The following is a 13,570-nucleotide window of genomic DNA, read 5'->3' as shown; positions in this document are numbered from 1 at the left end:
GTTTGAAGTAAAGTCGAATTTTTTGAGTTGAAATCGATATTGTTCCTGAAGAATTAGTTCGGACACGGCGGATGCAAATTTGCAAGTTCATATATATATTGCAATTCAGTAAAGTAAGTGGATCGCAACCTTGACCCAGCCTTGAACTGCTGAATATGATTATATCATACATACTAACTTTTTATCTCTAGAAAATTTATTCTTTCCTTCTTACGAAAAATGTCTGCAACTCACTGGAGGAGGGGGCCATCTCCGCTGCAAGAGGTGCCTGTCCTCCCTGATGTAAGAGAAAAGGAGACGGAAGAAATTGAAGAGAAAGTAGAATTTTATGAACGTGTTCGATCCAACTTGAATAAAGGATCGGCAAGCTCAGCGTATGGAAAGGCGAAGGACGCTTGGAAAAAATATATCGACAAAGTGACTTGGAAAAACCATGGTCTTATTACTCGTCGTCTAGAGGAAGCTTATCTCTCCGCAAGAGCAAGGCTTGATATCATGGGAAACAATGCAAAGGAATCTGCAACAGTAGGATTCTTTGAGCTATGGTTAAAAGCAGAATTTTCGGAAAAACGGTTTTTCTTGAAATCTCAATTCGGAGTCAGTGCAAGAAAGGGTCCAGAAGAACAAGTGGATGACTTGCTGGGTTATATGACTCATTACATGCTCCAACAGCCTTTGGTGATGATTGAAGCAAAAAGACATCCAAAAGGTAGAGAATACATGACACCAGGTGAACTTACTGCGCTCGAGAATCAAGTAGAAGGATATTGTCGCCAATGGCTAAAGGATAACCCTGATATCCATTTTTTGTATGCAGTCACATGCGCATCAACAGAAATGAGATTTTGGATTATGGAAAGAAACAGAGATATGGAAAGGGCCAAGATGGTGGGACTGTGGGAACCGAAAAAACGGACATGGGCCGAATATAGAGACCCGGGGTTGAATTGCGATGCCAAAATTATAAAAGCCGCAATCAATCTGATTAAGGATAACCCGAATGGTTCGGATGCGGCAATTACTACAGCTAGTGAATCTCAATCGCAAAGTGATGGAGCTCCACACGGAATTTCAGGTAAAGCAACAGGAGGAACGAGTGGGTCGAAACGTAGAACCCCAAGTGAGGATAGAAGAGGCGACAGAAATAGAAGCAGAGATGGAAGGGGCGATAAATCAGATCAGCAGCCTTCAAGCCAGGAAGAGACTCCCGAAGAGCGTGCAGAAAGACACAAGCGAAGAGAAAGAGCAAAAGAATCTGAAAGAAGAGGTGAAGAGAAAGGTAAAGGAAAAGTACCAAGAAGATCTGAAAGGGGTGATAGTGAGAAAGACAGAGGAGGACAACGTGAGACCTCTGAAAAGCCGCGCTCGCTACATTCAAGCGCTCCAATCAAGGTACCTGGATCATCCTCTAGAGGAGATTCTAGAAGAGCCAATACATCCATAGATGATCCCAGAAATTTGGCGTCAAGTTCCAGTCCCGAACATGGGGTACGGATACCAATACGTGGACCCCGCCGCGAAAGAGTCGATACAGACAAAAGCGAGAGAGCTTCTATCAAAGATGGAAAGAGAGTAGAAGCTTCCTCAAGCCACAAAAGTAAAGAATCAAGAAAACCCGATTCTCAGGGGAGAAAAGATTCTCTAAGTACTGTTCCATCGACTTCGTCGGATGATCGAAATTCTTCTAGTAGTGATAATCGAGCACCACGACACAAGAGTACAAAAAAGGTTGGAGATGCGTCAGCGGATGTTAAGAGGTCGAAGCGAGATAAACCAGCTGGAAGTGGATGAATTGAACAGAGGTAGGCAGCTTGGGGGAGGTATGATTTTTTTTATTTTTTTTTATCTTCGTTGCTGTTTTATTCTGTTTGTTTTGTTTTGTCTGCATTTTTGTATTGTTGATCTGCTGTTATTTACCATCCTTGTCAAAGTTTGATGGGCCTAGAAAACGATAGAATAGAGGGGTAGGCGGTTGGGTACGGGATTATCGTTTGTTCGTGCCATTGGTTTTGCTATTTCTTGTTACATATGCCACAATAGTTTTAGATATATAAAAAATTGCTTTGGAATTCCCCGTTTTCATCACCTTGTTGTTTGTGAGAGTCCCATTTATTTTTCTGTTGCACTGTTCTTCTCAGACAAAATTACATACTTTCACGTGAAGCAGAAAGCCAAATGACAAATTTGGAATAGCTTGTAAAGCTTCTTCTACAAACAATAGTATTTTTTCAGCCATATCACACGTCATATTCTCTAATGAGTGCGTATACTTTGTTTCCAGGGAATCTTCGGGAAGAATTCCGACCATGACCGTCTCTCCTTATTTATTGCAAGGAGCTCTATGGAGCACATACCATTTGTAGGTATATAAAGGGTCTAGCAACGAAGAGAAGTATCTTCGTCTTATTGAGAAGAGATTCAGCATTTTCTTCCGACCTACTCTCCAGTAGAGTTTGGTTCTTTTGGAGTTCGCATCATCTATGTGAGATCGTCAAATGATTTTATCAGTATGTCTCGTCTGTCTTTCAGGCGAGGGATGGTGCTTCATGGCACTAAGATGAGAATCTCGATCATCATTATGTGAGTAGTGGGAAATATATTTGTATCAAGTTAGAATGTTGAGGAAGTCGGGGTTCTGTGTGCATTAAATTTCATGATAAATGTTAGGGGGAGAAGATTTAGCGTTATACGATCAGACGAGAGCGTTGTATTAATGTTATGGGGATAGTCATGGATTACTATCTATAGATTTGAGACGATATTTTTGTAAAACAATATGAAGAGAATACCAAGTAGTATCTAGTCCCGGGTGTTAAATTTATAATGTATTAAAACACTGTATAATTATTAGCAAAATATTATCTCATGTGTTTTTTAGCTGAGAACTCTGTAACATCTCATTATCAAATGGGAAAATATTAGTAACGTATCGATATTCGAACTGACAACTTTATAATCTTCCTATAAGATGAATGACTTAGTAGGAGCTGGCGTTGAATGAAGAAACGAGAATGACATTTCCCATGAGATTAGATGGAAGATTGACATATATGACAGACTAATTAGACGAGACCCTGCGATGTATTGTCCCCGAAAAGAGGGAAAATAGAATCACTTCCGACTGCCCTTGAGGGTAGGATAGGAAAATCTAGGGTTTAGTAATGAGAAGAGGGCGAGAATGAGTGGGATCTATTTCTTAATGAAGAGGTGAGAGTTCTGTATATATATGTATATATGTAGCATGTTAACAAGAAAGGTATATGTTCTGATATCTTGAATAAGAATACTTTAGTCCAATTTATTTGGATATATATTATCTTCAAGAATTGTCTCGAGGGAATCAGAGCGAAAGGTCTGATCAGACGATGATTATATTAAGATAATTCATTCATCACATTGGATCAAATGATATGTTCATTCTTCAAATTCAGACCATCAATCAACTTGATGGATGAGAACAAGACGATAGGAACAACATCTCTAGGTATTATCAAGATATAGCATCAAGCTCGGACTTTATTCATGTATCAAAGTTCACTCACCATCGTTCACCTTTAAAGATTCACCCCAGAGAAGACATTACTGACATACAATTAAGAAGCTTGTTAGGCCGAAATCTCGGAGATGAGGGAGCTGTACCCCGAGACTAGAAAGAAGTGAAAGGGAACTTGGTCGCATCTTGTTATTTACTTTTCTGGATTACAACAAATTTTCTTGATACAAAGATTTTTCCTTTTACAGCATCTTCTTTGGACTGTCTCTTTCTGCATCATCCTCTCTTACACTGTCTCCCTCTGGAAGAACTTTCTCAGTCTAAGAATCATATCTCGAAGTACTACACTCTGAAATACTCTCAGTGTTGAAAATAAAAATTCGTACCAAAAAATTTCTGAAGGAACAAACCCCCTCCTCCAAGCTCTATATGAGGTAAATTATGCCCAGCAGCTTATCAATATCATACTATAGCTAATACCACACAACAGATTAAAGAGCACACCGAAAACCATCCAACCGATATCTGCAAATACCGTCTCGAAGGTGAAAAATTGAACGAACTTGAACCTCAACTCGTTCCACGTAAGTCCAAGCTGAGCGTTGAGGAATTGAAGGTGAAGCTCGGGAAGGCTTTGACAGATATTGTGGATAGAAATGTCAGTATCTTCGAAAAGAAGACGGATGAATTACTAGAAACAATCGAGAAACTCCAAGCAGATGCGATAGCACAAGAACAGGCCTTTCGTCAAGCGAAATTAGATACTGAGACCAAGCACAGGAAGGAACTTGGGCAGTTGGCTGCTAATCTGGAGGCTGCTACTACCAAGGCAGAGCAAGCTTCTGCAGACTTGCAAAAGATAAAACAAGGTTCTACCAAAGCACTGGCAAAGCTTAACACCAAACTGGCCAAGAATACTGCGGCTCTAACGGCAAAGGAACAAGAGCTATCAATAGCCACAGAAGCTCTTGCCACGCAGGTCTCCGAGTTCGAAAACACCTCGAAGGCTCTCTCAGAGATACAACAGAGTCATAGCAACTGTTCCAAGACAATCAAAACCCTAGAGATCGATTTGCGAGACGCAAGAGCTATCAACAACGCTAGCCGAACAAGCACCCATGCGGAAGCTGATAGAATGAAGAAAGGAATCGCAAAAGCTACCGCGGATCTCGAAGCACGTCTCAATAAATCAGAATACAACAATCAGGGGCTGGAGAGAAAATGCCGTATGTTTGAAGACAGATACTCCGAGCAAGTGATTGCATCTGCGAAAAAGGAAGAGCAGCTCATTCGAAGCGTGGTGGAGGAACGGCGCTCCCATGATCGAGTTTTGGAATTGCAGCGAGATCTCGAGAAAGAGGAGAATAGATTTTTCGAATTAGAGTTGGCGTTTCAAAATCTTTGTCATAAGTTTGGTGTTGATAGAGAATGAAGCTGGGGAGTGATAAGGTCTATGGAAGATCAGAGTGGGGGAAAATGGTGTATGGGTCATCACGTGTTGTATTGATTTGAATCACGAGTAGTGGGAGAGATATGTTGGGTGTTCAAGCAGATGATACTATGTAGAGTCACCGGCTTGCTCTTTGAACAAAATGAAGCAACTGAGAACAGAAATTGGTTCTAGATTAATTGATCGCTGCATCATCACGTGTATGTGCTCATTCCGTGGCTTGTGCACAGAAGATTCCATTCTGTCTTACAGCATTATGAGGCTTGCATTTCTTCATTTCACTGCATCATCAATCGGACCTTCAAATAGCCAAATAAGAATCAATATGTATCGTGATTGATGTTTTTATCGCATTTAACAGTTGGTCGGATGATTTTGTCTCTATTTCACCACATTTCCAAGCTTTCTGATTTCCAATTCCATTTCTCTCTCATTCCTCTTGTAACACCAACTCAAGACGGCCTCTTCTTCTTACTTGCGGGCTTCTCGGTCAATCAATAAACCAAATACCTTGAAAGGAATGCGGGGAAATGTGAATCCATTGCGGGGGAATAGCCAGGAATAGCTCATGGGTATGGAATAGCAAGGGCCATCAGTAAATCTAAACCTATGACTGAGAGCTCAATTGGCTGATTGGCACAAGAGAGTTCCATTGAAAGTGTCATTGAAGTGTCACTTCCATACAAAAAGATCAGATCCCAACATATCAGCCTGTTTACATTATAAAGGAAACCATGCAAGTAGGTCGGTAGACAGGTAGGTAACCATTCCTCCATGTATACCCAGTTTTAGCTACGATAACGTTGCACCCTTCTTCCGTCTCATATATATGATACGATCAATCCGAAGAACATCAATCCTATCAAGACTCTCTACTGCATTCACCCAACGCTCTTTCCATTCATTCGGAAATAGTACAACAAGACGGTAGAATTCATTGTGACAGATGATCTAAACATTCATTCCCCATTCATGCAATCCTAAGACTTATTAGCATATCGCTTCTTCTTGAATCCATCAACTTTTCTAACCTACACCCTTACAAGAACCATTCTTCCTTTCCCTAGAACACATCCCACCAACTTATTTTCTCTTCTCTTTCCCCAAAAACAATTTGTACAATTACAGATGCGGGTCTAAAAGATGACCTGGCCTTCAACAGTGAAGCCGATACTTAGGTTGTGTCGTGCTAATAATTATTCGGAAGCACTCTCGCCGGGTCCAAAGATTGGTGGCAGTCTTGGTATGTTTTCATTCCTGGCGTTCGCTCTAGCTCACGATTCCGTCTATCAATTACTCGATTGAGACTAACATGTCTTTTTCGTAGCCACTCACGTACGATCACTTTATCCAACAAACCAGAAAAAGTACAAGAGATATGCATCGACAACTACTTCTTCTACCACATCTGCTGTCCCAAATACCGCATCTCTTTCTACAGCTTCCTCTGCTGCTGTTACGCCGGATTTGATCACCACTCCATACTCGAATTTGACAATTGGTATAGCTCGCGAGACATACCCAAACGAAAAACGGGTTGCGATTACTCCACAAAATGCACAATTGTTGATTAAGAAAGGGTTCTCCAGAGTCCTTGTTGAGCGAGGTGCTGGAGCCGAAGCTCAATTCACAGACGAGGCATACGAAACGGCGGGAGCTAAAATAGTAAATAGAAAGAATGTTTGGTCAGAGAGTGATATTCTTTTGAAGGTCCGCGCACCAACTGTGGAGGGACCTGATAATGAAGTCGATTCACTCAAGACCAATGCAACTCTTATCTCGTTCTTATATCCAGGAGTAAACAAAAATGTCGTGGAGAAATTGGCGCATCGAGAGGTCACCTCTTTCGCGATGGATATGATTCCTAGAATTTCCAGAGCTCAAGTTTTTGATGCTTTGAGGTATGAATGGCTTATTTATCGCAGCTTAGAAAGCATGAAAGCTCACATACTATCGTGATTAGTTCTATGGCTAATATCGCCGGTTATAAAGCTGTCCTAGAGGCTTCGAATCATTTTGGTCGTTACATGACTGGCCAAGTCACTGCTGCTGGGTAAGTAAATGTTGATATGTTGCTAGCGTTCTAGACTAATTTAGTGACTTTTAGAAAGGTACTTACTCGAGTATCCGCTTTTAGTTGACGTCATTAATTTATTTAGGTTCCTCCTTGTAAAGTACTTGTCATCGGTGCTGGTGTGGCTGGTTTAAGTGCCATTGCAACGGCAAGCATTTGACCCTACTTTGTGACATAGATATTAATGGTTTTCCTAATTAGGCTCGACGCATGGGAGCAATCGTACGAGGATTTGATACCAGATCAGCTGCACGTGAGCAAGTCCAATCGTTAGGTGCCGAATTCATCGAGGTAGATTTTAAAGAAGATGGATCTGGTGCCGGTGGTTATGGCAAAGAAATGTCAAAAGAATTCATGGAGGCCGAAAAGAAGTTATTTATGGAACAATGTCGTGAGGTTGATATTATCATTACCACTGCATTGATTCCTGGTCGTCCTGCTCCTAAGTTGATTCACGAAGATGTAAGTTTTTATAGTCGTAAAATTGTCAAAATTGTTCTGACCAGATTCGCAGATGGTTGCAGCAATGAAGCCTGGTTCTGTCATTGTTGATTTGGCAGCTGAAGCAGGTGGCAATTGTGATGTTACTGTTCCAGGTCAATTGATTGAACATAAAGGAGTCAAGATTATAGGTTGGTGGCATGGTCTGATGCGTTCCGAGGCAAAGCTAATTTTACTTCAGGATATACTGATCTTCCTTCTCGATTACCAACTCAATCTTCCACCTTGTATTCGAATAATATTACTAAATTCCTTCTTTCCATTGCCCCTGAAGAGAAACAGTTTGGAATTGATCTTAAGGATGAAGTCGTTCGTGGTTCAATTGTCACTCACAATGGAGAAATCATACCCACTGCACCACGACCAGCTCCTCCAGCTCCAAAAGCTGCCTCAGCTATCGATGCTAACGCTTCAGCTGCTAAGAACGTACCCTTGACTCCTTGGCAAAAGCAAACACGTGAAGTCGGAGCTATCACCGGTGGAATGAGTCTTGCACTTCTTCTTGGGAAAGCAACTGGGCCTTTATTCATGAACAATGTCTTCACATTTGCACTGGCTGGGTTGATTGGCTATAGAACTGTATGGGGAGTTGCTCCTGCTTTACATTCTCCACTCATGAGTGTTACAAATGCGATCTCAGGTATGGTCGGCGTAGGTGGTTTCTTCATCATGGGAGGTGGTCTTGTACCACATACTATTCCCCAAGCTCTCGGTGCTTTGTCTGTAATGCTTGCGTTTGTAAATGTTTCTGGTGGATTTCTGATTACCAAACGAATGTTAGATATGTTTAAGCGTAAGTATTACACATGTTTCAATACCGACTTCGCTGACTCCTTACAGGACCAACCGATCCAAAGGAATACCCATGGTTATACGCTGTACCTGCTGTTGTTTTTGGTGCCGGATATATAGCCGCTGCATCCACTGGTATGGCTGGGCTGGTTCAAGCAGGATATATTGCTAGCAGTCTTCTGTGCATTGGTAATTCCACTTGTTAGATTTCCACTTGAACAACTGCTTACTTTACTAGCGTCGTTATCTGGTCTTGCTTCTCAAACGACGGCGCGACAGGGCAATCTTTTGGGCATTCTGGGTGTTGGAGTAGGTATACTTGCATCTCTAGCCGCGGTTGGATTCCCCGTTGAAGTGCTTGCACAATTCGCAGCCGTTGCTGGCTGTGGGGCCATCATTGGTAAGTAACTGCTGCTCTCTTGTATAAAATATACAGCTCACAATTGTTCGTAATAGGACTGAGAATTGGAAGACGCACCACAGCAACTGATTTACCTCAAACTGTCGCGGCACTCCACTCTGTGGTTGGTCTTGCTGCCGTTTTAACCAGTTTCGGATCAGTAATGGCAGATATCGGTGACATCTCGCAACTTCACCTTATAGCTGGATATATGGGTGTTCTCATTGGTAATTAATCACTTTTTATAATTCTTGCTGTTTGCTGACATCTACTAGGCGGTGTTACGTTTACCGGATCCATAGTAGCTTACCTCAAACTCGCTGGTCGAATGTCTTCCAAACCAATTAGACTATCAGGTCCCAGACATTCAGTAAACTCTACTCTGCTTGCTCTTAATATGGCCAACATGGCAGCCTTCATTACTTTTGCACCTGCTGCGCCAGTGATAGCCGCATGCTGTCTAGGTGGTAATGCAGTTTTAAGTTTTATCAAAGGTTACACAACTACTGCTGCTATTGGTGGAGCAGATATGCCTGTCGTCATTACTGTGCTCAACGCATATTCTGGATTCGCAATTGTATCTGAAGGCTTCATGCTCGATATGCCGCTTCTAACAACAGTTGGCTCTTTGATAGGAGTCAGTGGTTCGATTCTATCTTCCATTATGTGTGTTGGGATGAATCGGTCTATCGGAAACGTTCTCTTTGGAGGAATAGCTCCTACTGCGGAGACTGAGCATAAAATAGAAGGACAAATCACCAAAACTAATATCGATGAAGTTGTGGAATCCCTTGAAAATGCCGAAAGTGTTATCATCGTCGTTGGATACGGTATGGCAGTTGCAAAAGCTCAATATGCTATCAGCGATATCACTCGAATGCTTAAGAGTAAAGGTATCAACGTCAGATTTGCCATTCATCCAGTTGCTGGTCGCATGCCTGGTCAATGCAATGTCCTTCTCGCAGAAGCTAGCGTACCATATGATATTGTCCTCGAAATGGACGAAATTAATGATGATTTCGGAGAAACAGATGTAACACTTGTCATTGGCGCAAATGATACTGTTAATCCTATTGCTCTTGAACCGGGCTCTAGTATTGCTGGTATGCCTGTTTTACATGCATGGAAGAGTAAACAGGTTATTGTTATGAAGAGAGGTATGGCAAGTGGATATGCTGATGTGGTTAATCCGATGTTCTATATGCCGGGTACGAGGATGCTTTTTGGTGATGCTAAGGACAGTTGTGATGGTAAGTTATCTGATTTTGTTTGATATTCTTCTTTTACTAGATGGAAGAGTGTGATTTCTGAACATAGATTGGTTGCTAACTTGTGAATTAGCTATTAAAGGTGCACTCGAAGCGAGAAATCGCATGTATGACGTCTGAGTGACTACAAGCGAAATAGCCGCTAGTCCTCTAACGGTTACTGGCGAGGCCTTTCTCAAAAGGCTTCATTGCTTTGTCGGGTAGATTCATCAAGCTGGGTATATACTCGTCAAAATTTCGGATGGAGGAAATTATGATCAGGGGTTAGGGAGGTGATTTGTTTATAAGTGAGCTAGTTAGTTGGGCGTCGAATATTGGTTTTGGGTACAGAAAGAGGCGGTGTCGGAAAGAGATAAGAAATAAGAGGAGAAGTAAATGATAAATAAGATTTGGTAGATGGTGATGATGATCAGTATCATTACATTTGATATCTTTACTATTGAGTTTTCTTGATACAATGATGTTTTGGCGAGTGTGACGACTGATTGTGTTGGTTGTAGAGTTGGTGAGGAATTTTCTTCTGGATTTCGAAAGGGGTATGGTTATATACTCGGGTGGTTTCTTAGGCCATTTTGCTTTTTTGGAAGGTGATTCATTTCAATTTTTGAATATTGCTATCATATGTGTATAATCAATCCATCGATAAAACGAAATATTATTTCTTCTCTTTCTCTTCTCCATCTCAATAATATATCTAGCATCACATCCCACTCTTATCACTTTCTGTGGTGTTGTGTTGTATTGAATGGAGATTAAATGTAATGAAAGTTTTGGACATGGAATCGATATGTTGCTGGGTATAACACTTCTAGGATTGGATTCGAAACTCGGTAATGAATAGCAGTATTCCGCATTGAAGTGAATTGTTCTTTTCTTATATTACTTTTCTGTAGACTTTTGAATACCATCTTCAGACTCATTAGGTTTTGATCATTACTGGTTGAACACAAATTTATCCGAGCCTACTACGGGAGACCAGCACCGCCCTCTTGGGGGGATCGATTCTATTAACCTTGGCATGTGCCATTGAAGTTGATGGGATCACATCTCTTTCCTGCGCCAGCAGAATGCTGGCATACAAAATCGGAGCAGCGCCGCGAGTGCTGTTTAAAAAGCATCTGCAACAACGAAGCAGCTGCACCGAAGGGGTAGAGAGTTCGCGTATCAACGCGCCATTTTCGAATTTGCTATGCTCCGTATGCAAACAATCTATCATCATATGAACTCGATGAAAGTTTGAAGAAGATATTGAAGTCTATCTCTTTAAGGTTGGCCGGTCGCTCAAAGGAGCGATATATGGGAGGAACGGAGCACGTCTTTGCCGAGGAGTAAAGAGCTCTGACGAAGCCGAGCCCAAGCTTCTAGCAGCATCAGCTGTCCGAGTGCAAGATCTTGAAAGCGGAGAAAACACAAGTAGAAAGTGGATAAGATACGTAAAAATAGCAATAACCTTAACAAATACGCGCTTATTTGATATGAGGAAGGTTAATTAAATTGCCCCACTAGAATAGACGGAAAACGCGCCAGAATCGCGTGAGATCCTAGCGGCGATCATTAAGACAGCTTGCCTTTACCAGTAATACACATGTATGTTCACCCACGCAGGGTGTCCTGAGGTGGCTCATGATCTGTGATAAAGCGGCCTAGCACTTCCGTTCGAAGCAGTTCGGTCTTCTCTGATATGCTCCCCATCGATTTGTCGCCTTCGCGTATGGGCGTAGCTTTGAGACCACTTCCTAGCTTAAGTCATATTGACCTGCTCACCCTGAATCAGGTTTGTGACCAGCCCTGGTATCTCAGACACCGCATAGTTAGACCACTTTTGTGTGCACGGAAGCGTTTGTACTTGAGGAACACTATTCATCATTGCCGTCTCCTCGTACTCGAGTGAACGCTCTCTAATCTTCTCGGTATCCGAAGTGATCGCCCACCTAATGGGGATTTCCGAGGTAGTCAGAAATTTCAACAAAGTAAGAACATTCATCTTATCAAAGAGCTCTTTGTCGGTATAGATGCTGCATTATATCATGAAATCTCACGTTCTCAGAGAAAGAGGTTGATCCAAGTATAATTGGTGTATTCGGCACCTCAATCTGCATGGATCAAATCAACATAAGGATACTGAGAGTATACTGGAAGTATAAAGGTCCTAATTCCAGATGGATACACCTCAAGTGTCTGAGACTCAGCCAATCTTCTAGTGCGTGAAAGTTTGTGGGGGTAGTTGTAATACCTAAGAGAGGAAAATAGGGTCGCTCATCTGCGCGCTCCTGAAGGCCTATAGTGCTTCTCTCATGTATTGCCAAGAGATTAGAACGAACAACCACACGCAAGATCAGTCAAATAGCTCTTTTGAGGGGTATCCTAAGCCCCAAAAATAAAGGTTTCCACCCCGAACGCTCAACTATAAATCTAGTGGCGGGTTTCACACACACAACAATGAGATGACTTGGATAACTAAAAGCAAATAATCTTGATATCGACGGATACACAAAGATATTTTGACGCTTTACTTGAAATATTTTCAATCAAACAAATTACAAGGCAAAACTAGTCAAAACATACCATCCTGTACAATCCAAAGAGGTCGTCAACCCCCAATCAAGATTGATTCAAACCTTACACTTACGTCAGCTCCCAGACCTTTGCCAGGTAACGTACAATCAACACTTGAGTGACTGAAAATCTTATTCACCAGAAAATTGTTTTTCCAAAAGCACGTATTTGAGAAAGGTAAAAAGACGACGGATATTGCACAGCATATCCAATCACTAGCGCGTACAGCGCATAGTTTGAACGCAAAAGCACTTCACAAGACCACAACCACATACGTGTTACCATCAATACTGGATAACACGAAGGCCTATCGCAGAGGAAAATCCAAGCCGAACAATTCTAAAGTTTTGCCACGCAAATTTTGTTATCCACAGATAGTGGAAAGAATGATCACCGCAGCAGCACGAGGAGCATATCTTTAGATCAATTCATGATTCAATATTAGCTTTACAAGAGCTCAATTGAATCCAAAGATTATAAGCTAAGCTGACTCCCAATTCCAGACACGAAAGAGAATTTGGCATAAAGAAAGCTATATCGCTGATATTGACCATTCCGTTGAGGATCGGTTCAACATCTATTTCTACCTTTTACATGAGCCATATATACAGTATAGTCAAACCCCCATTTGATGATGAATTTCGACAATGTGAGCTTAGTTTGATATAAATTATGTTGATCCAGTAAAGGTAGCAGAAGAAAGCTCGCAAAATGGTGATCTGATTGGAGGGCCGATTCATCCTACGGGTGTGGGGGCGATCCGAAACCAACACGGGTCGGGCCACTCAATTTCTGAAGCCGGTAAGCCGAAGCGTAGGTCACTTTGCCAAATGCGGAACTAACAACAAATTCATGTTGATAATCCCCAAAGAGGTTTCATAGAGGGATTTTTGGTATCTCCGGAATTATATAAATTAACCTGTTTGATAAATCTCTGTCGTGTAGAACTTATATCATTTCCTTGTCTACTATATCTTTATTCCACATGATCGAATCACTAATCAATCCTCTACAACCCATAGCCGGGAATATCGAT

The 13,570-nt window shown here is 41.7% G+C and overlaps 3 protein-coding genes across 3 annotated transcripts; all 3 read left to right on the top strand.

Annotated features, from left to right (window-relative positions):
• Positions 1–219: 219 nt before the first annotated feature.
• On the top strand, positions 220–1,791 carry Bfra_007654 (uncharacterized protein; the record flags this gene model as incomplete). Its single annotated transcript, XM_037338024.1, has 1 exon — positions 220–1,791. The coding sequence occupies one exon, from the start codon at positions 220–222 to the stop codon at positions 1,789–1,791; it is 1,572 nt and encodes a 523-aa protein (XP_037190087.1).
• A 1,450-nt stretch (positions 1,792–3,241) lies between these two features.
• Bfra_007653 (uncharacterized protein) lies at positions 3,242–4,925 on the top strand (the record flags this gene model as incomplete). The annotated part of the gene is made up of 2 exons (XM_037338023.1): positions 3,242–3,256; positions 3,984–4,925. 2 exons carry the CDS (start codon positions 3,242–3,244, stop codon positions 4,923–4,925), a joined length of 957 nt encoding a protein of 318 aa, XP_037190086.1.
• A 1,161-nt stretch (positions 4,926–6,086) lies between these two features.
• On the top strand, positions 6,087–10,098 carry Bfra_007652 (putative nicotinamide nucleotide protein; the record flags this gene model as incomplete). The annotated part of the gene is made up of 13 exons (XM_037338022.1): positions 6,087–6,186; positions 6,271–6,844; positions 6,907–6,996; positions 7,051–7,066; positions 7,103–7,165; positions 7,219–7,479; positions 7,532–7,649; positions 7,700–8,311; positions 8,359–8,499; positions 8,549–8,710; positions 8,767–8,937; positions 8,986–9,960; positions 10,052–10,098. The coding sequence occupies 13 exons, from the start codon at positions 6,087–6,089 to the stop codon at positions 10,096–10,098; spliced, it is 3,330 nt and encodes a 1,109-aa protein (XP_037190085.1).
• Between the last annotated feature and the right edge of the window lie 3,472 nt (positions 10,099–13,570).

The sequence above is a fragment of the Botrytis fragariae genome (genome assembly GCF_013461495.1).
Source record: "Botrytis fragariae strain BVB16 chromosome Unknown tig00000112, whole genome shotgun sequence".
Classification (NCBI taxonomy): Eukaryota; Fungi; Ascomycota; class Leotiomycetes; order Helotiales; family Sclerotiniaceae; genus Botrytis; species Botrytis fragariae.
Note: the sequence above shows the minus strand (reverse complement) of the source record. Positions and strands in the feature narration are given on the sequence as shown.